At 31.4% G+C, this 20,290-nt stretch overlaps 5 protein-coding genes and 1 long non-coding RNA gene across 10 annotated transcripts in view; 5 read left to right on the top strand and 1 right to left on the bottom strand.

Moving 5' to 3' along the window:
• Window positions 1–393: 393 nt before the first annotated feature.
• Window positions 394–2,250, top strand: LOC109860828 (1,5-anhydro-D-fructose reductase-like; the record flags this gene model as incomplete). Its single annotated transcript, XM_020440196.1, has 6 exons — window positions 394–561; window positions 748–864; window positions 1,065–1,259; window positions 1,388–1,585; window positions 1,690–1,838; window positions 2,102–2,250. Coding segments are annotated over 6 exons (870 nt in total), but the record flags the coding sequence as incomplete, so codon positions are not given.
• Window positions 2,251–4,106: 1,856 nt separating this feature from the next.
• LOC109860821 (aldose reductase-like) lies at window positions 4,107–6,985 on the top strand. The gene is made up of 5 exons (XM_020440185.1): window positions 4,107–4,346; window positions 5,478–5,957; window positions 6,064–6,270; window positions 6,416–6,564; window positions 6,660–6,985. Exons 1-5 carry the CDS (start codon window positions 4,272–4,274, stop codon window positions 6,700–6,702), a joined length of 954 nt encoding a protein of 317 aa, XP_020295774.1. The 5' UTR covers window positions 4,107–4,271; the 3' UTR covers window positions 6,703–6,985.
• An 88-nt stretch (window positions 6,986–7,073) lies between these two features.
• LOC109860819 lies at window positions 7,074–9,395 on the bottom strand. 5 transcript variants are annotated; one of them, XM_020440182.1, is made up of 5 exons: window positions 9,304–9,395; window positions 8,821–9,116; window positions 8,201–8,754; window positions 7,871–8,129; window positions 7,074–7,596 (listed from the first exon to the last, which is right to left on the bottom strand). In XM_020440182.1, the coding sequence occupies exons 3-5, from the start codon at window positions 8,645–8,647 to the stop codon at window positions 7,313–7,315; spliced, it is 990 nt and encodes a 329-aa protein (XP_020295771.1). In that variant the 5' UTR covers window positions 8,648–8,754; window positions 8,821–9,116; window positions 9,304–9,395; the 3' UTR covers window positions 7,074–7,312. The 5 variants fall into 5 exon arrangements, with proteins under 5 accessions (XP_020295771.1, XP_020295769.1, XP_020295772.1 ...); XM_020440180.1 differs by having other exon boundaries at window positions 8,201–8,725; XM_020440183.1 differs by having other exon boundaries at window positions 7,871–8,084; window positions 8,201–8,725.
• A 341-nt stretch (window positions 9,396–9,736) lies between these two features.
• On the top strand, window positions 9,737–10,881 carry LOC109860822. Its single transcript, XR_002250884.1, has 3 exons — window positions 9,737–9,826; window positions 10,161–10,438; window positions 10,517–10,881. It is a non-coding gene; the product is annotated as an uncharacterized LOC109860822 (long non-coding RNA).
• Window positions 10,882–11,882: 1,001 nt separating this feature from the next.
• Window positions 11,883–16,677, top strand: LOC109860817 (cytochrome P450 4C1-like). The gene is made up of 11 exons (XM_020440178.1): window positions 11,883–12,155; window positions 12,531–12,713; window positions 12,924–13,033; window positions 13,318–13,408; window positions 13,606–13,800; window positions 14,403–14,469; window positions 14,580–14,706; window positions 14,790–14,859; window positions 14,943–15,052; window positions 15,528–15,765; window positions 16,078–16,677. The coding sequence occupies exons 2-11, from the start codon at window positions 12,542–12,544 to the stop codon at window positions 16,416–16,418; spliced, it is 1,521 nt and encodes a 506-aa protein (XP_020295767.1). The 5' UTR covers window positions 11,883–12,155; window positions 12,531–12,541; the 3' UTR covers window positions 16,419–16,677.
• Window positions 16,678–17,918: 1,241 nt separating this feature from the next.
• LOC109860818 (acyl-CoA:lysophosphatidylglycerol acyltransferase 1-like) overlaps window positions 17,919–20,290 on the top strand; it is a 4,509-nt gene continuing 2,137 nt past the window's right edge. The window contains exons 1-3 of the mRNA XM_020440179.1: window positions 17,919–18,406; window positions 19,163–19,380; window positions 19,715–19,929. Of these exons, the coding sequence (XP_020295768.1) occupies window positions 18,366–18,406; window positions 19,163–19,380; window positions 19,715–19,929 (474 nt within the window). The 5' untranslated portion in view covers window positions 17,919–18,365. The remainder of the gene's footprint in view (window positions 18,407–19,162; window positions 19,381–19,714; window positions 19,930–20,290) is intronic.

The following is a 20,290-nucleotide window of genomic DNA, read 5'->3' as shown; positions in this document are numbered from 1 at the left end:
ATCTGGTAGTTTTTAAAGACCCTAGATCTGCGCAGTTCTCTGGGGTACTTTGTTACTCCAGTTGGAGAAATCAACCATTCAACCGTTTACGGTGAACATACCAAGAAAATCACTATTCAAGCTTAGAATGGCGTATGGACTATCTTGAGTCGGTCCTTTGAGCCACATATGCACCAAACCAAACCATGATTTGAAGAGAGAAAGAGAGAGATACTAAAAACAATTCCATTGTAGATGGTTTTTTTTGTTTTTTTTTTAAGTAGAAACATACTTAATGAACCTTATACTTGTGACTTTTATACAATTTGAAAATAAAAAGTTTTAAAAGTATATTTATAACTATATAAGAGTACACGATTGTAATTATTTTCTTTTTACGTTTAAAACAATTAGTCGCTAAAAGGAGATGTAGAAAGAGCTGTTAAGGATGCAATAGATCTCGGATATCGACATATTGATACAGCTTTCTTTTATGGTAATGAGAAAGAGATCGGAAAAGCTATTTGCGAAAAAATTCAAGATGGTATCGTGAAAAGGGAGGACCTATTTGTTACTACAAAGGTGAAATCACTGTACAGATAAATATAACTTAAATATTTACATAGAATTTTTAATGTTTTGTCTATTAGTTTATTTAAGTCGCGTAAACCAATCATTTGTTTTATAGTCATCTCACTATGTAAACACATTTTTTATAATTTATATAAAAATGAAAATATAAAAAAGTAATTTTAAATATTTCACCAGCTATGGAATAATACTCACAAAAAAGAACTTGTTGTTCCAACTTGCAAACAATCGCTTACCAATCTTGGTTTAGATTACATAGATCTTTATTTGGTTCATTGGCCATTTGCATTCAAGGTAAGCATCATTTGTTACGACTGATGTAAAATAGTATTGTAAATATTTAAAGTTTGATCAAACATATCAATATAAAAAAATAAGTTTATGTTACTATTGTGCAACAATAATTATTATAAAGTATAGCTAAATTATAATAAAATGTTTTCTTTTTCTATGATATTTATTTGGAACAATATTCTTTTCCATCTTTTTTTTAGGAGGGAGATAATATGTGGCCTCAAGATGATAATGGCAAACTAATTGAGTCAGATACGGATTATTTAGAAACATGGAAAGGAATGGAAGAATGCGTTCGTCAAGGCTTAACTCGTAGCATTGGAATCAGTAACTTCAACTCCGAGCAAATAACTCGTCTACTCAAATCAGCGAAAATTGCACCAGTTAACAATCAGGCACGTATTTACATATAATTAATCCATATAAAGTAGAAGTTTATGTATAGTTTCATTTTTAATGAAAAATAAATACATATTTACTATGATGTTAACATTTCTCATTAACTCGAGAAATATTTTGTTAGGTTGAAGTTAACATAAATATAAACCAAGAGAAACTAGTCGATTTTTGCAAAGAACATAATATTACGGTAACTGGCTATTCTCCCTTGGGACAACCCGGAAATTCCTCAGGCGTCGCGAATCAATTAGACAATCCTGTGATATTGCAAATTGCACAAAAATATAATAAGACTCCCGCGCAAATAGCGCTTCGATATGTGGTAAGTAACGAAAACTACATACACACAGAAAAATATTTTTTACTTTATGTATGTATAAAGAAATTAAAATTTACACGAAATGAATACATATTTTATCTTTATAGTACCAAAACGGAGTTGCGCCAATACCGAAGTCAGTGACTAAAAGTAGAATAAAAGAGAATATGGAAATTTTTGATTTTTCATTGACGAACGACGAAATAAACGCTATACGAAAACTTAGTACTGGTGACAGAGTGGCAGGATTTGCCCCGTAAGTAGATTAAATAATGTTCGGACTTATCTCTTGCACTTTTATCTTATTTTGTTCTATACTCTTTGTAAAAAAAGATAAAACTTCATTACGTGGCACTTTTACTCTTCGATTTTTATACACATGATGAAATAATTTAGCATGAAAATATGAAATAAGTTTTTTACAAAAAATCTAGTTTATCATAAAACTTATAAGTTTTATACATATGAAGTTTCTTTATTTCTAACATTTTCATATTAATGTTAATTTTTATGTTACAGAACAAAGGACTTTAAGTACTATCCCTTCAATATTCCATTTTAAGAGAAAAAACACAAGATTATTTCTAACACATTATTTGATCACACGGTTCAACGTTATAAACTAAAACTCTGATACTGGATTTTAAATAAAAAAATTCACCAATGAACGGAATGAATTTAAAATTATTTTAACTTAAAAGTGACAAAATAACGGTATATATTATTGCATTTATAGTCCGTATAGCAGACTTTCAATAAGAAACACGATGTATAAAATTATATAAACTGTGTCGGTGAAATTTTAAAACGTGTTTTTCTGTTAAAACTGATTTTTGACAGTTTATTTGCGTTTTTTTATTGCCGTTTTGTCTTTTTTAAATAAATCACTTGTATAAGACCTAAAAGTAAAAAAAATAATATACAAAACAATATCGTTCAATATTAATAGATATTAATTGGCCAATTAATATTTGACAATTAACATTTTTAATATTAATATTTTAAATATTAATTGTCAAATATTTATATCAATATATTTCTCAAATGTCATGATCGAATGATGAGACTTTAACGAACTCAGAAGGCAACAGGAAACAAGTCGATATATATAATAAATTGTACACATACATATATAAATCATATTAGTACTCTCTTTCTAAACGCGCACATCTTCCCACGACACTATTTGAGGCTTGCTCGACCCTTGGTCTAGCCAATTGCAGTTATCAGACGCTACAAAAATTTTCAAGGTCTGAGATTACAAGGTCAAGATCACAAGTTAGTCAATGGATTTTCTCTATTTCTATTACATCTCCGATGTAATAAAGAACGTTTCAATTTATATGTAAACAAATTACATCTAGTTGCGATTATAATTACTTATTTTTATGCAAAGACTTTCCATTTTTAACAAAATTATATATTAAAGTTTTGATTCATTATTTTCGGTCGTTTTTTTTACTTTCATTTTTAAAATTTATTTAACGATTGATACAGTAGTAGTATGTATTTCTCAACAAATCGAATATCCTAGAAATTGCTAAAGGCAATAATGCGTGATTTTCAAATTAATATTTTACTTACTTCCACAATCTTGTTGCATTCTCTAGCAAATAAGAAAAACAATATATATGTACACATATATTTATGAATATAAATATATATGTGTATATATATATATATATATGTTTATATATGTTTATATTCACTACTGTTGTGTCACTTTTACAATAAAAACAAAACAAAAAACAATCAAATATTTTCTTTACTATTTTTTATTCCAAAGAAAGAAGTTTAAGAGAGAAAGCAAGAGAGAGAAAAATGAATTAATAATATGTATCAATTAAGAACTAATTTATAATTTGTATATCACAATAAATGTTTCCATGTATCTTTATTTATTGTTTTGTTCACTGGTTTCATTAAGCGATATTACTGCGAATAATATCTTATTCTTCCTCAAGGAGTTGTCAAGGGCTTCTGATTCATTGCTCTAAACGTCCTAACGGTTGCTGTAATTTTCCACGGTGCCGGATTGCCATCGTATAAATTCGGCCCACCACAACCGTTTGAATTATTCTCATCGCCGGCTACTGTGTGTGTGTGTGTGTGTGCGTAAGTATAGATATTATGTAAATATGGTTTATCAATGATAGCCGTTATGCAAAAATCGTAAGACAGATTAACTGGATTGACAAACAGAGGCATCAAGTTGTCTTTGACACAACATCGTATTCTTTTTACAAAAGATAACGATACATGGTTTTATGCATTTCTATCATTTATTAAAAATAATCCCACGTTCCTAATAAAGAATAATAATTACTGAAATTCAATTAAACGATTAACTTCAAACAAATTCATAGGTAATATTGTTTGAACGATTTGCAAACGTATAGATTAATTTTAAGATTGTAAAATATACATATTTGCAAATGAGTTTTACTACCGGCAAATCATCGCACAGTCCGTATCTCAAACAAAATCGATTTCGTCCATTAAGAACGAGGTTTCCCTTTGGGAGTGGGGACGTTTATAAGGAAGCCGGCGAATGACTACGTCAACATTGTGGTGTGCGGCATCACTCAAGATTGATTAGACGGACAAAGAGCGATCAAGTTTGCTCTCAAAAAATTTTCAAATCCCGTATTCTTTCTCTTCTACAGCTGAGTGTGTGACATAATACAAAATGGTTCTGAACGCACCGAAAGTGAAGTTCTACAACGGTAACGAAGTACCTGTTTTCGGGTTAGGTACATGGAAGGTGAGTTTTTACATTTTCACTCTTTTTTATACGCACTCTTTCATACGTAGTTCATACAGTTTTAATTTCTGCACACGTACTACACATCACACACACACACACACAAAAGATATTTATTTATTAGATTCTATTTTCAAGAAGTATTTATCTCATCAAAATAAGCGAAGAATTAAGATTTTGTTTTGTTATTTATTTATATTGATAAAAGCGGTATTGATAATCCACATAGTATGTTCCACACAGACACAAATGGAGTTACATGGAATCATAGATGTTCATAACTCCTCGTGACAAACATTTAATAAACATCTACTGAAGGTTTGTAAAAAATGTTGATCCGTGTAAAAAATATTTTGCTTAAACTGATAATATTATCAGAAGTCTAGAACTTTCCATGCCAGTTGCAAGTAATAAAATGAAGATTACGCCACAGTGTCTACGTGGCGGAGCTAACTGTGCGTGCTGTATATATAGACAGAACAAACCATTCTAATTTCATCGTACATATATAAATACACAGACACACATGGATTCTATATGACCTAACGTTTAGCGCTCTTCAAGTATTTTTTGCACACGGGATTGACATACAAATTTTTCTAATGCAGTTTACAAGTTAAATGTAACAAAGTTTTTTATATTTATTGTGCGTTACCACGAAATTATTTGATAGTAAATTAATAAAATACAAAAACTCTTATTATAGATAATCTAGCACTATATTAAATAAAGTTCATTTGAATAAAAATGAGATTCTACCGTATATTAATCAACTAGAGCAAATATTCTATACTATGTTTTTATAGTATTACTTTGCGCAATATTATTGCTTCTATATTTCTTATCAGCATATGATACGTCATACACTGGTACTAATTGTATGACTATAATTAGCACATAAGTGATACATAGAAGTTTAAGTTTTAACAATGATAATTACATTTTATATTATATTACATGAAAAAAAAAACATATATATATATGTATGTATAAAATAGACATTGCATTTTAAATAACTTTTTGTCTAAAATTCTTTTTTTTATTTACAACATTTTTAATAACTGAGAAAAAACTGAAATTCGGGATTAAAACATTGTCCAAAAACCTGTAAATTTAATTTGGTTTTTTCAGTCTAAGCCAGGAGAAGTCACTCAAGCAGTGAAAGATGCTATCGATATCGGCTACAGACATATTGATTGCGCTCATGTTTACGGTAATGAGAAGGAAGTCGGTGAAGCGATCCAAGTAAAAATCGCGGAAAGTGTTATAAAGAGAGAAGATCTGTTCATAACCAGCAAGCTGTGGAATACTTTCCACAGACCCGATCTGGTAGAACCGGCTATTAAACAAACATTGACGAACCTGAAACTGGATTATCTAGATCTCTACTTGATTCATTGGCCGGTCGGTTACAAGGAAGGCGAGGTCCTTTTTCCTACAAATTCTGATGGTACTCCAATCTTGAGTGACGTAGACTACGTCGATACTTGGAAAGCTATGGAAGGTGTGATGTCTAAAGGTCTGACCAAAAATATCGGAGTCAGCAATTTTAATTCTGAGCAAATTACCAGACTACTTCAGAATGCAACAATTAAACCTGTAACAAATCAGGTAAATAAAAACTGAGTATATTGAAAGAACTTACCTGAAAAATTTATGTATAAGTCTTAAAAACAAGATGTATCTAATTTTTGTTGCAATTATTTTTGTTTTTTAGGTCGAGTGCCATCCGTACTTAACGCAAAAAAAACTATCGGACTTTTGCAAGAAAAAGGGCATTCTTATTACAGCATATAGTCCACTCGGATCGCCAGACAGGCCGTGGGCCAAGCCAGATGATCCAAAGCTACTAGAAGATAAGAAATTAAGTGAACTCGGGAAGAAATATAACAAGACTCCCGCGCAAATACTCATACGTTATCAGGTATATTCGCTTGAAGTCTAAATTTTCAATAAATTAAATATGTTAAAAGACAATAATGAAAAATATTTAAATTACATTCTGATGAGAAATACATAATAACGGTCGACTAAACATATTGATGTGAAAGTCTAATAATAACTTTCAGTTGGATCGCGGCCACATAGTAATTCCCAAGTCTGTTACTAAATCGAGAATCGTTCAAAACAGTGAAGTATTTGACTTTAAACTTTCTCCTGAAGATATTGAATATATCGATACCTTTGATTGCGATGGAAGAATTTGTCCATTAATTGGGTAAGGATTTATTGCTACTTGTTTTGTTACATAAAAACAGATATGTGGATATTTTATTATTTTAATGCTATCTCGTGGTTTGTTTCTATTTTCAGTGCAACCGCCAGTCCCTATTACCCATTCAACATTCCGTTCTAAACAATTAAATGAAAGAGTAGAGATAATATAAAAGTAGAGATAATATTTCATATCTGATATAATATATATATATATATAATGCTGTGTATGTGTGTTACTTTTAATAAGTTTTTCGGTATAAAACAATATTAGATGTATGCAAAAATTTATATATTTTTCCCATTGCTTTAGAAAATTACGTAAAACTAAAAATATATCCCTACCTTCTTGCAGTTTAGAAGTTATCATCGTAAAGTTGTTTAAACGTGTTTCAAGTTATTAGGATACTCACTTAGCGAACAAATATATATATATATATATATACAGATGTATATATGTGTATATATATTTATATATATTTATATATTTTTACAAAAAAGCACACTATTTCATTGTTTTGTAAGCACTATATTTTTATGGAGAAGATATTTTTGTACATGATAAATCAATTCAAGTAACTTTATCAAAAACTGGTAAATTTAATGTTCTCATTTCTCAAATTTTTGAATAAAATAAAACTAAGTCAAAATTTATATGCGTAAGTATTTAAATAAAGAAATTTTTATAATATTTAAACCTTTAAAAAGTGAGCATTTTGTCAATCGATAAATGTTAGACATTAATTACATTATTATAATAAATTTTCGCTACTTTCGTCACCACACGAACAACATTCGCAAAATTCTTCGTCACTATTACCATTGTCTACTTCCGTCGATTGATAAGTTTTGCTTAACGATATAACGCTGTAATCGCACGGTAAAGTAGACAATTTGCTCGCGCATATTCTTTTACAATTGCATTTGCAACTATTAATATGCTTGCATGCAGTCGCAATTTCACACTCGTTACATGTTTTATCGGACTCACATGGTACGGAAGATAGGGTCATTTGTTTAGATGACTGCAGTACATCTAAAAACGCAAATACACAAACTTTGCACGATAATTTTTACATAATAGAAAGAAATATATGTCCTTGTGTGTCATGTGTAAATTATTACACACAAAGCCCGTTTTACATTAGACGTAAATTGCAGGTGAAATTGACCAATCACGTTAGTCGATTGGCTCTAATTTGACTATGTAATTAGTCAATTTTACAAGATCTGCGCAAACTTGCGTTTAAATGTAAAGAAGGAGCTTAAAATAACTAAAGTTTTTGACAAGTACTTTAGTGAATACATGCCTGAGGCGACGCTGAGCGGAAATTCGCAAAGATGATTTATTAAACAGGGAGACTTGGATTTGAGTGTGGCACTAGAAATCTGTCGGCAATATTTGCAGCATAGTTCGCAAGCGCGCGATTTATTCGTAGCTGTGCGCGACGCATGAACAATCAGCGGAACACAATACGGAAGCGACGAATATTTTTTGCGCGCTTTTGTTCTCTTTGACGTTTCCTTGCAATCGATTAATGTTATTGATGTTGTACACGAGCAACAAATCTAAGTTAAATGATATAGAAAGGAAAATGATCATAAATAAATCAGATATTATGTACATCTTTTCTACTCACTTGTTTCTTATCTTTAAAAGCATAAATCTGCCTTGTTACGTTATGTTTATTGTAAACATCAAGCGGACATTGTAGCTCTTTGCTACCATCTTCCAATTTTTGCATGCATTCTGTTGTCCTTTTATTATCGCGCTGTAACTCTTTGCAAGACAGCATTTTGTTCATTTGTCGTCTATACATGTCCTCTATGTTTTCCAACTCTTTGATATACGTCTTCAGCTTCAATTCTTCTTGAGCGAGTTGACGTATTTTCTTTAGACATATTAAATCCTCAGAGTGAATGGAGTGTAAGCTAAGTGTCTTGTGTCTCTGTATTTCATGTTGCAATTCGGTCAGATTCTGTTCCAACTCTTTGTTAGCAAACTCTAAAGACTCCAATTCCATGTCAGCTTCCTCCAATTCCACGTCCGCATTTATGATCTTATCCTGCATCAATGAGATCGACATTTTAACTTTAAAAAGTTAAACTCACAGCGAATTTTAATCTTCGTCTATTCTCTCGATTTATTCGTAACCCTTTGGAACCTTGAATTATCAGAAATTTTTTTATACAGCTATGATAATACGTATTAAAATCGCAAAATCATAGCTGTGTCGAAAAAACACTTGACAAAATTTACCCAGATTTTTATCGTCGAATGTCAATCAGGCCGTACATGCAACTGTGTCGTTTCCTGATGAAGATTGTTGACCGTGCTCTTGAGTCGATCAAGGAGTTTATCGGCGGGATCTAGTTGTGGCGAGAACTTTTTCATGATTTCTTGCACTTTGCAATAAGAGGATGTGTTGTGACAGTTTCGATCGGTCATCCACATTTTATACGCCATCAAAACCGGGATGGAACGTTCCATCGTAGTAAGTTTATTTTTGAGTTCTCTGTGGCGACCGATTAGGTCACATCGACGTTCTTCGATAACTGTTGCAACAGTCGTCAATGGTGAAACAAGAGCTTGTTGTTGATAAAGCAAATGCCAATTTTTTAATTTAATTTTAATTGAAATGTTTCAACAATTGATAATATATTTATTTTATTATTAATTAATACATAATTAATAGTAACGCGCTCAGAAAATGATTAAGTTAATTAAATGTAGGTTACTTACTAGTTTTGGAAGACATTTTAAAAATAAGAAACCTAATGAAATATCTACTAAAGTTTTTTGACAAACAATGATAAAATTGCTTGTACGGGCGTTAATTTCGCCAAATGTTTTCACTCGCAATTTTTTGAGTTACAAAGAATTTAGAAAAAAAACTAAATTGTTTTTGCCGAAAGCGACATTGAGACAATTTTAAGTTGAATGCGGTATATGCAATGTATAGCTTCTGTTGATAATATCAGTCAGTTAACAGTTAGCGATAAACGTGAATAAACCTTTATTCATCAAAATCGAATATAGCAAACAAACAAAATATGAAGGACGCAATCATATTCTCGGCAAGTTCTCTTTTCTGTCTGTCAACTATCGTTTACAGTTAATTATCATGTCGTGTAAATATGCAAGGATGATATAGAGACTTAATAGTTGGTTTGAATCATCAAACGGAAGATCATTGAAATATCTGAAATCTGGAGCACATCAAGTGCCAAGTGAACCAAAACGAAATTGCTACTCGGCTCAATCAGTACGGGATTAAAACTACTCAATATTGCTTGTAATATGATAAGAGAATAACTCGGGAAGTTTTACATTTTTAGAACCATACGTTTTATCTACGTAGTAACAAACACGTACGCGCACTTCTGCGTACAATAATTATTGTATCATCTCATTTATCTCGTGTAGCAACTACTCACATATTCGATCTATGAGAGTACTAAGACGTCTCTTTTTTTTGTTATTTATATAGTTGAAACACAAAATATATCTCTTATATACATTTTTCATATAAATTAAATAATAAATAATGAAGATAGTGACTTATCTTAAGAAAAAACAGAAAATTAACATTTACACAGCAGATTAAACGAACCGACGACGCGCCGAGATAAAGACGATGACGACTTTTCGCTAGTCACTGTGACAAGCGCTTCTCTTCAGGAGAGCATCGGCAGCACATTCACCGGATCTGTCTACACGAATTGGGAAGAAAAATTCGCATGTCGCGCATTACAGAGTCGGGGTCGTGTTTTCAATTATCGAAAAAGAAAGACTTACATCGGCGATGGAGTTTTCAGCGCGCCGGCCGGTGTATGCCCGCATCGTGTCAACTCATCCATCAATCGTCGCAATACAGGTCAAACGCACAAGACGTTTTATCATCTAAGAAAATCCAGGTCACGCTTGTCATACTCTCGCATGTTTCACAATACAGGCGATTCTCGACTCGTGTTTATTTGGCCGCAAAAAACCAGCAGAAGTCGACTCTCGAGTATTTTCGCGCCTTTGTTACGCGGTATCCTGCTCGGATTGCTGTTTGTAGACGCTCTTCATCTGTGGCCCGGAGAATTTCTACCTACTTCTTTGCCATCGACTATGCCGATTACTTTGCCACCTGTTAAATGTAATGTCATCGAACCGCGTTGGTTCGACAACAATTAAAGTGATATATATAACTAATGTTTCGTCATATTTATATCAAAATACATCTTATAACATTGCGATATAGTTGCAATTTATATATAAGTAAGAATTATACAATTTTTAATAAAAACTATGTTTTTTGTTTTTGAAAAGCTATCTAATGTTTTGAAATTTGTGGAGTGCTATATATATGTGTGTGTGTGTGTGTGTGTGTGTGTAAAAACAGTTTACAAAATTTATATTGATTCATAATTCAAAAAAAAGAACTTTGAAATAACATAGTACTTAAGACTAGACTCGAACAACTCATGTCAATGTTATTTTACGTTTACATAATCTGAAGTTAATAACACTATTTATATATTTGATAGCAGTTGGAAGTTTATCATTTAAACAAAGGCGACATGACACTCGTATTTCCATATATATGGTTTGCATTTTAAACCTTGCAACAATCTGCATATTTTTCACATAAAAATAACTAATGATAAAATGATAAAATAACAGACTTCTATTACATTTTTGCGTGTGTCGCGATAATCGCGCGCGGTGTTTAATATAAGAAAAAATATCTAAAAGATTTCTGAATGAGATTTCTGTTTGATGAGCACAAGCTAACTGTGAAAGCAAATGTGCACGTTTCTGCAATCTATCAAGTACATCACTCTTAGAAAATTACTTATTGTTTACATAACTCTGAGCGCGTGAAATAAAAATTGGTGGAATAATACCTTCAGAATAATACCAGGTTTAGAGAAAAAGAAGTGTGATTACGACTATAATTAATAGCTTGATAATGATAATTGTGAAGGTGAAGTTGCATGTAATATCCGATGGCGAGGCCATCAAATCAAATTTCCATGTTATTACATAAAGAAGAAGATAGTTTGTTGTAGCTTGTAGTGTATTGTAAACAAGCGTCTGTTATCTGTAGTAGTTAAATGATAATGGAATAACAAAATGCTAATTTTGTTGGTTTTCTGAATGTTACAAAAACCCCCGCGCGCGATTGCAGCAAAAACATCGAGGAGCGATACATTTAAATTGATAGTAGCATTTTAAAACAGATAACACACTGCATGAGTACTAGTACTCTGTGATAAAATCACGAATTTAGCTGACTCATTCTGAGAATATATATTTCAAGTCTCAAGAAGAGACGAAGTAGATGCGCACGAGCAATTGTTGGAACAACAATATATCAATAACTGTGTCTGTCGCATGACATTGCAGATTGTGCAATACATTCAATAAACGTAATTTATAAGAATTATACGGTTAATTATATAGCAAATAACGTAAACAATTAAAAAAGTGTAATGTTTCCGATACAAAATAAAATACGATAACCAGAGCATCTTCTACATTTGCGAATATTAAGTGTGTGACTTTATAGTGTGTATATAATTATTACTTAAAAAAATCTGGTGGTGAGTGTTTTATTATAATCCGCTTTTTTCTTCAATGTGGAAATTTTGGCATTTAACTCTCGGGGAACACACCTATTTTTTCAATCAAGAAGAACAATCTGGGTCAATTTGACCCTGTCCACTTTTTGAGATGCTACCATTTAAAATGCACTTATCCGATTGGCTTGAAAAAATTTTCGGATATATTTTGAACAGTTTGGAATATGCCTATATAGTTTTAAAGTGTCGTTAACATTATTAACATTGTAAAAAATATGTTACAAAAAAGCAAAATTGAAGCAAAATATTTTGATCAAAGTCGACGAACAGGGTCAAATTGACTCAGTGTGTTCTCCGAGGGTTAATTAGTAACTTAAACTGTTCAAATGTTTGCAGGATATACAAAAATGTATCTCATCTTTTTGATGTTAAGCACTCTGAGCATAGGTATAATTTTCATAATTATATCGGCAATGTATAATCAGTACACTATTAGACAGAAACTCAAGCGCTTTCCGCAAATTTCCGGATTTCCCTTCATCGGCGTAATATTTAAATTAATAAACAAGCCAGACTACGGTAAAGAACGTTTAATATTAAAAAATAAAAATATTTTTATTTTTAGCAAATAAAATATTTCAATTTTTTTATAAATATTAAATTAGTAATAAGTGTGCACACATATATATGTATATACATATATATATATATATATACGTACAAAAATACAAAATATAAAACTTTATTTATTTTAAATTGGTATAAATAAATTTAGTATCATTTGTACAGAACGTATGAAATGGATATTATCGCAAATTAATGAGTACAAAGAAGGAATATTTGTGCAGTGGATCGGTCCTTCGCCGATAATACATATATTTAAACCAGAATTTTTAGAGGTAAGTGATGCAAATAATAGCTATAACAGTCAAATCAGTCATTATATTTTATATGATGACAAATGCATAACTTAATTAATGAAAAATCTCATCTTCTTACATCATGTGTATATCCACACACGCGGAACAACATTCTATACAAATTGTTGTTAGATGTTTGATTAGACGTCACATAGAGACGTTTAGAGTAAATATCTATATTATGTCTGTATGGATATATACTATGCATGAGAAACTATGTATTGCCACACGAGTTGTTTCATTTTACCTTTGTCCATATACAGATAATATTTCCTAGTACTACAAATATTAAGAAAGGATCGATATATCACCTGCTGAGATCCTGGTTGGGGAATGGACTTCTTACCTCTTCAGGTAAACGCACAATGTGTACATAATTTTTCATCTTAATTTTCTTAATTATTTTAAGATAGTCTTAACCTTATATTTAAAAATGATAAATTTAGAAATATTTTTTCTTATAACATATATTTAAAAAATATTAAAATTTAAAATAATTAAACTAAAAACATTTCTTGTAACACATATGTTACAAATTATACGTTAAACAGGATTACAATGGTTTCACGACAGGAAACTTATTGGGCCAACATTCCATTTTAGCATATTAGAACAGTTTGTCGAAACCTTCCATGAAAAATCGAAGATATTAACAAAATGTCTCGAAAAAGAGATAGAAAAAAATCCAACAAAACCAATTAATATTTTTCCATTTTCTATCAACGTGACTCTTGATATTATATGTGGTGAGTATGCAGCATATATTATTTAATAATATATATGTACTATCTTTTATATGTGCAACAATAAAAGTACACGCACAACACGTATTGTATTTAAAGTGTAATAATAAATTAAAAATTGATTTAACACTACAAAAAATTCTTTACTTAAAAAATCTGTTTTACAAAAAAAGTGATGTCAAAAAGTAACGCCAAGTAAACTTTTGTTTGTTTTATAATTATAATATATACTACAAACTTATCTATAAAATCTATTCTACAAAAGACGTGATATATATTATAATAATAATAAAGTAGTAACACCAATTGAAAAACTATATATAATTAGAAGATATTTGTGCAAAAAATCAGAAACTTATGTAGACTTTATAGATCACGTTTTATATCCGAAGTACTCGGTGTTATAACAAAACGATTTTTTTAGTGAAACTAACAAGTAACTCATAAAAACTGTATTTTCCGTGATTATTTACAAACATTTATTAGAACACAGAAATGTAATAGAATTTTTCTTTTCCCAACTTTTTTTTTAACAATTATTACTTATTATATTATATATTTTAATAATAATAATTATTATATTTATTATTTATTATATTTTCTAGAAACTGCAATGGGTGTGAATGTACATGCTCAAGAAGATAATACCAAGTATACTTCAACAGTACATAAGTTAGTCTAAAATATCTTCTATTACGGTTATATTGTTAACACAATAATATTATAATTAATTGGTGTTGCAATTTTAAAGAAGATGTTATATTCATTAATTTAACTTTTAGAGTCTCCAAAATGATAATCAATCGATTCCTTCGACCATGGTATATGTTGGATTCGTTGTATTATTTAACACCAACTGGAAAAGAATATAAAGCAACGTTGAATGATCTACATGAATTTACAAGATCGGTATGCCAAATAATACGCGTAATATTTCAATAAAGTATACGTGTTTGTTTACAATAATTCATAGCAAGTATAACTAATTTTAGATAATAAAGAAACGAAAGATTGAACGGCAATTGAAAAACGACTATGATAATCTGGAAAATATCGATGATGGTGTGTGGTAAATTATTGTTAAATGTATTTTACTAGTAATTTGCACAATTAGTTTTTATTTAAATATACAATTTATTCATCAGTCAAGCGGAAGAAAGCTTTCTTAGATCTATTATTGGATGAGAACGAAAAGAGCGACACACCGTTAACCGACGACGAAGTGAGAGCGCAAGTCGACACGTTTATGTTCGAGGTGAGAAAAAGAAAAATTAATTGAGTTCGATATTTTTAATATGAAATTTTATACAAGTAACGTACCTATAAAATTTACAGCAATTGTCGCAACGTCCCCCAACTGGTGTTATTTCTATCGCTATCGCTATTCCTTCCATTATGCAAGGGGCTTAAAGCCTCTTGCACAATGGACGGAATAGCGATAGCGATAGAAATAACAAAAGTTTTAAAGAGTTTATATTTAAAAATAAAGGTAGGAACAGCGGAATCTACCATACAAAACTACACATGTATCAATGCAGATCAGAAAATCGGAATAAGCAATAGCGATAAAATTTTCGACGAGTTGGAATTCTGTGTTAAAAACTGTGTTATTTCTATCGCTATCGCTATTCCTTCCATTGTGCAAGGGGCTTAATAGGCGACTATCGTATATAACTATTTACTTAATATACACTTATACAATGGTAGTGTAAAAAACAATTTAATAATAGGGCCATGACACAACTGCGGTAGCAATAACCTGGACGTTGTTTTGTCTGGGCAACAGTCCGAAACATCAAGAAAAAGTTCACGAAGAATTAGAAGAAGTTTTCAAAGATTTGGACGCGCCGGTAACCATAAAGGATTTGTCGCAATTAAAATATCTCGACAGAGTCATAAAAGAAACGCTCAGAATATATCCAAGTGTGCCTATGATTGGCAGAGAATTAACGGAAGATGTAAACTTAGGTAAGTATAAGCAAAAAAGTATCTTCAGAAGTATCTTTCAAGACTTTTAAAGAATACAATTACAACTCAACGACTGAATAATTAAAGCTGCTTTCCTTTTAGGAGACACAGTCGACACAAAAGTCATTCTGTCTTCGTTCAGTATTCAGTGAGAAACAAAGATAGAATGACTCTTGTGTCGACTGTGTCTCCTAAAAGGAAAGCAGCCTAAAAAACACTAGTAGTATGAATAACAAAACGTTTGCCGACATAAAGTATAAAAGAAAGATGTATGTTTTTGATGTGTGCATGAGTTTTCTATTCTTACTTTAGGTGACTATGTGATTCCAAAAGGTATGACAATCATACTGGCAATCGTATTGGCACACCGAAATCCAGAAGTTTGGCCAGATCCTCTCAAATTCGATCCGGATCGATTCCTTCCGGAAAACTCGAAAAACAGGAATCCATACGCCTACGTTCCGTTCAGTGCTGGACCGAGAAACTGTATCGGTCAGAGATTTGCTTTACTCGAAGAGAAGGTTGTGCTATCGTCTATCCTCAGAAAATGGAGAGTAAAAAGCGTGAAAACACACGAAACAATTCGTAACGGCGGTTCTCTTATTTATCGTCCAGCTGAAGATGTACTTATTCATTTCACACCAAAAAACTAATTAGTCCGAAAATTGATTAGGTTTTTTGTATACCAAATTTAATATATACAATAACTCAAGTATCTTTGAGCAAATAAAAAAAATAATTTTTAAATTTTTAATAAAAAAAACAAAAAGTCTTGACGATAACGCTAAAGTAAATACATGCTCTTGTCAACACATCGACCTATAATATCGTCATATTAGAAAAATGTAAATATTACAAACCACTGAAGATGACTTGAACTAATAAAGTCGCAACGTTTGGATTAATAATAATTCATTGGATTTTTAATGCAAAAACACACCCTGCAACTGGTTCGAAAAGCCCGTTACTCAACTTTCAAATTAAAAAAATTAATTTTGATAATTTATAGTAAGTTGAGATGTGCGCTCAAGCATATAGCGCGTATAAAAAAAAACGCATTATCACAAGTATATGTGTACCAAAAATTCTTCCCACTCCACAAACATTAGCTGTCAAATCCACATTCGGAAACACCATTCGTATACGCACGAGCGTCATTCTATACTCGATTCAATGAGAGAATAGGACACTTACTCGCGCATAGGGAAGGAAAAGCAGTCAAAGTGAGGATACTGCCCCGCCGCTACTTACAGCCAATTTTTTCACTTCTAGATAAGTTTTCGATAACTTTATCTAGAAGATATCTCCCAAAATTGGTTCTCCTTATTGGTTCCTCGCAGAGGAATTTATCCAGAGGATAGCTATCGAGAGGTATGAAGAAATCGGCCGTTACAATAAGAGCGGTGGGGGACCAATCATCTCACAAGTCTATGCTATCACCTTTCACTATCACCAGAGAGAAGCCTGTGATGAAGCCTATGTCACACTACGGATTGGGATTGAGATTAGATTGAAATTTGACCAATTAGAAAAAAGAAAACCAATCCTAAGTTTAGTGATCTTCTCTCTGATTGGCCAAATTGCAATCCAATCTCAATCCTAATCCGTAGTGTGACATAGGCTTCAGGCTTCTCTCTGGTAAAGGTTTGTTCGCGTCGCATGCCCCAACGCGCTCTAAAGGCCATCACACATAAAGAGCCGTCTACAATGGAGAGTTGTTTAGTAAGTTGTATAGTAAGAAATTGACCAATCACAGGCAAAGTACAGAAGAATAATCGATTGTGATTTGTCAGTTTCTTACTGTTACAGTCTAAAACTCTCCATTGTAGACGACCCTTAAAGGCCATCACACATAAAGAGCCGTCTACAATGAAGAGTTGTAGGCCGTAACAGTAAGAAATTGACAAATCACAATCGATTATTCTTCTGTACTTTGTCTGTGATTGGTCGATTTCTTAGGCCTGTTCTACAATACAGTCGTAAGCCGTAAGTCGTAAGAAATTGACCAATCACAATCGATTATTCTTCTGTGATTTTTCTGTGATTGGTCAATTTTTTACGACTTACAACTTACGACTGTATTGTAGAACAGGCCTTACTATTACGGCCTACAACTCTCCATTGTAGACGGCTCTTTAAGCGGAGTGATTATGCGTATGTGTACTGTGTGGTGAGAAATTGCAACAAAAAAAAGCAAGTGAGATGAACGATATCACATTTCTACTTCTACAGAATATAGAATTACACAATTAAAATTTAATCAGTAGTAGAAAGAGAAAGAGAGAATACGAAAATTGTAGGCAAAAGTTGTTTCGCATGTTTTGCGTGTACAGTCAACGTGGAACACACGAAATGCCGATTCGGTCATAACGGAGAAATACGGAAAATCGAACACAATCATCGATTTCCTCACAGATGTCTGTGTCGGCGCGTTGCGAGTAGTATTAACGTGTAAACAATTCGCAAACTCTAAGAGATACCTGTGTGTCATCGCGGAATAATGATTCCTTATTACATAAGGTGCACGTGAACGGCTGCTATGGTGAGGAAATGCGGATAAAATATTGTTGGTATTTTGTAACGGATGGTGGCTCTCAAAAATGACTGACTCTACCTCTTCTGCCGCCTCTACTCTCATCAGGTAAAGATCAAGAAATTATCCGATTATGTTTTTGTTTTTATAAGTATAATGTTCGCGCAATCTTAATTTTGTGTTGTTCAACAATAAATTCTGATATCGGTTGTGCGAAAGCGAAGAGTTTGTATTTGTGTGCAGTAATGTGTACTTAACCTTACTCTCTGTCTCTCTCTCTCTCTCTCTCTCTCTTTATATAGAAAAGATGTGATCTCGCGGTATTATAGTTTTTCATGTACTCAATGAACTATGACGTTTAATATCGTTGTTGAAACATAAAGAGAATAGAGAAATTTGATCAGCTATGGCATTATGCGAAAACTATATTTTATGAGTTTAAAAGCATAGAATAGAAGGGAAATGTGTGTTTGATGTTGTAGTGGCCTATTAATTTGACTCTTGTAAAGAAATGTATATATTGCATACACATGTGTGTATATTGACATAAATATTACATTTTATTTATGACCTTATTATTTAGTAGATTTAGTGCTAAGTATGTCATTTTATCTTTATTGCTCATTATATGTTATATTAGACTAATGTTTTTATCATAAGTCTGTTATTCAAATGCAACAATCTGTGTGTGTGTCAACATCATTTTTTATGCTTGGTGAATTGCTTTAATTATTTTTTAAAACATCAAATTATGTTTTAGTTTTTAATATGTAATGTTAATAACATGTTATATTGAGTTAATAAGTAAAACGATATTTGAGAAAAGTAGCAATAAATGTTTTAATAACTTAGTATATATTACAGGATAAGTTACTATACTGTGACTTTACTGAAATGTATAGCTCGGACAGCATTTGTGATATTAAACAATATATATTGCATACCTACATATGTGTTATGGATGATGTTATTGTTTCCTGTAAAAGTATATCAGCCTCAAGTATATTGGCGAATCGAAGGCCTATTTTTTCACTGGTTGTTGGCTATGGTATCAATGTGGACTTGGTCAGCAGGTTACGACAGTAAGTATAAAATATAAAGCATATATTGAAAGAAAAATATGGACATATTAATGTACTTTTTACAACAATAAAGGTTTTCTTGTATTTTTATTTACTTGCATTACATTTACACATGTATATATGTTAAATGTATACAAAAAAAAAAATTTATATCTATCTATTTTTATCACAAGTGTATAATTCAAATATTAATTTTAAATAGTAATTAATATTCTGTCAATATCTCAATCACGATGATAAGTGTGCCTCTAAAAACTTGAAAAGAATAAAGATTGCTTGGATTTCTAAAAAAGAGGAAAATGCTTTATTTCATAATTTTTATTTTGATCAACAGTAATAGAGCAAGGTGATGACATCCAGAAGATTATAAGTGAGAAAACATTAGTAATAGCAAATCATCAGAGCACTGGTGATGTTCCTGTATTAATGACAACATTTAATGCTAAACCAAATGTCCTACCCAATTTAATGTGGATAATGGATAGAGTATTCAAATTTACCAATTTTGGAATTGTTTCTATACTACATCAAGATTTTTTCATTGTGTCGGTAAGTGTAAACTTACATTGTGTATGTGATAAACCTACCTATTTTAGAAAAGATGTAGAATTTTATTAATTCTTTGAGCCCTGGAATTGGATATTACATTGTTTAAAAAAAACTTAGTTTTGGAAAAAAGTGTAGTGAATACATAAAAAAAAATTTTGCACAAGAAAAATTTTTTAAAAAGTTTAATCTTAAATCCGTGCTTTAGTCAAATTGTATTCTATATACAGGGTGTCCCAGAATGGCCGTACAATCTCTCGTAGGCAGGTAGAAGGAGTAAAACTGAGTCAAAAAGTCTTATACCATTTTGCTAGATTTGCAATAGTTACTGAGATTTTAATTAACAAAGATCCGCGAATAAGCG

This window comes from Pseudomyrmex gracilis, unplaced genomic scaffold, assembly GCF_002006095.1.
Source record: "Pseudomyrmex gracilis isolate BER0280 unplaced genomic scaffold, ASM200609v1 scaffold_472, whole genome shotgun sequence".
In the NCBI taxonomy this organism is placed as follows: Eukaryota; Metazoa; Arthropoda; class Insecta; order Hymenoptera; family Formicidae; genus Pseudomyrmex; species Pseudomyrmex gracilis.
Note: the sequence above shows the minus strand (reverse complement) of the source record. Positions and strands in the feature narration are given on the sequence as shown.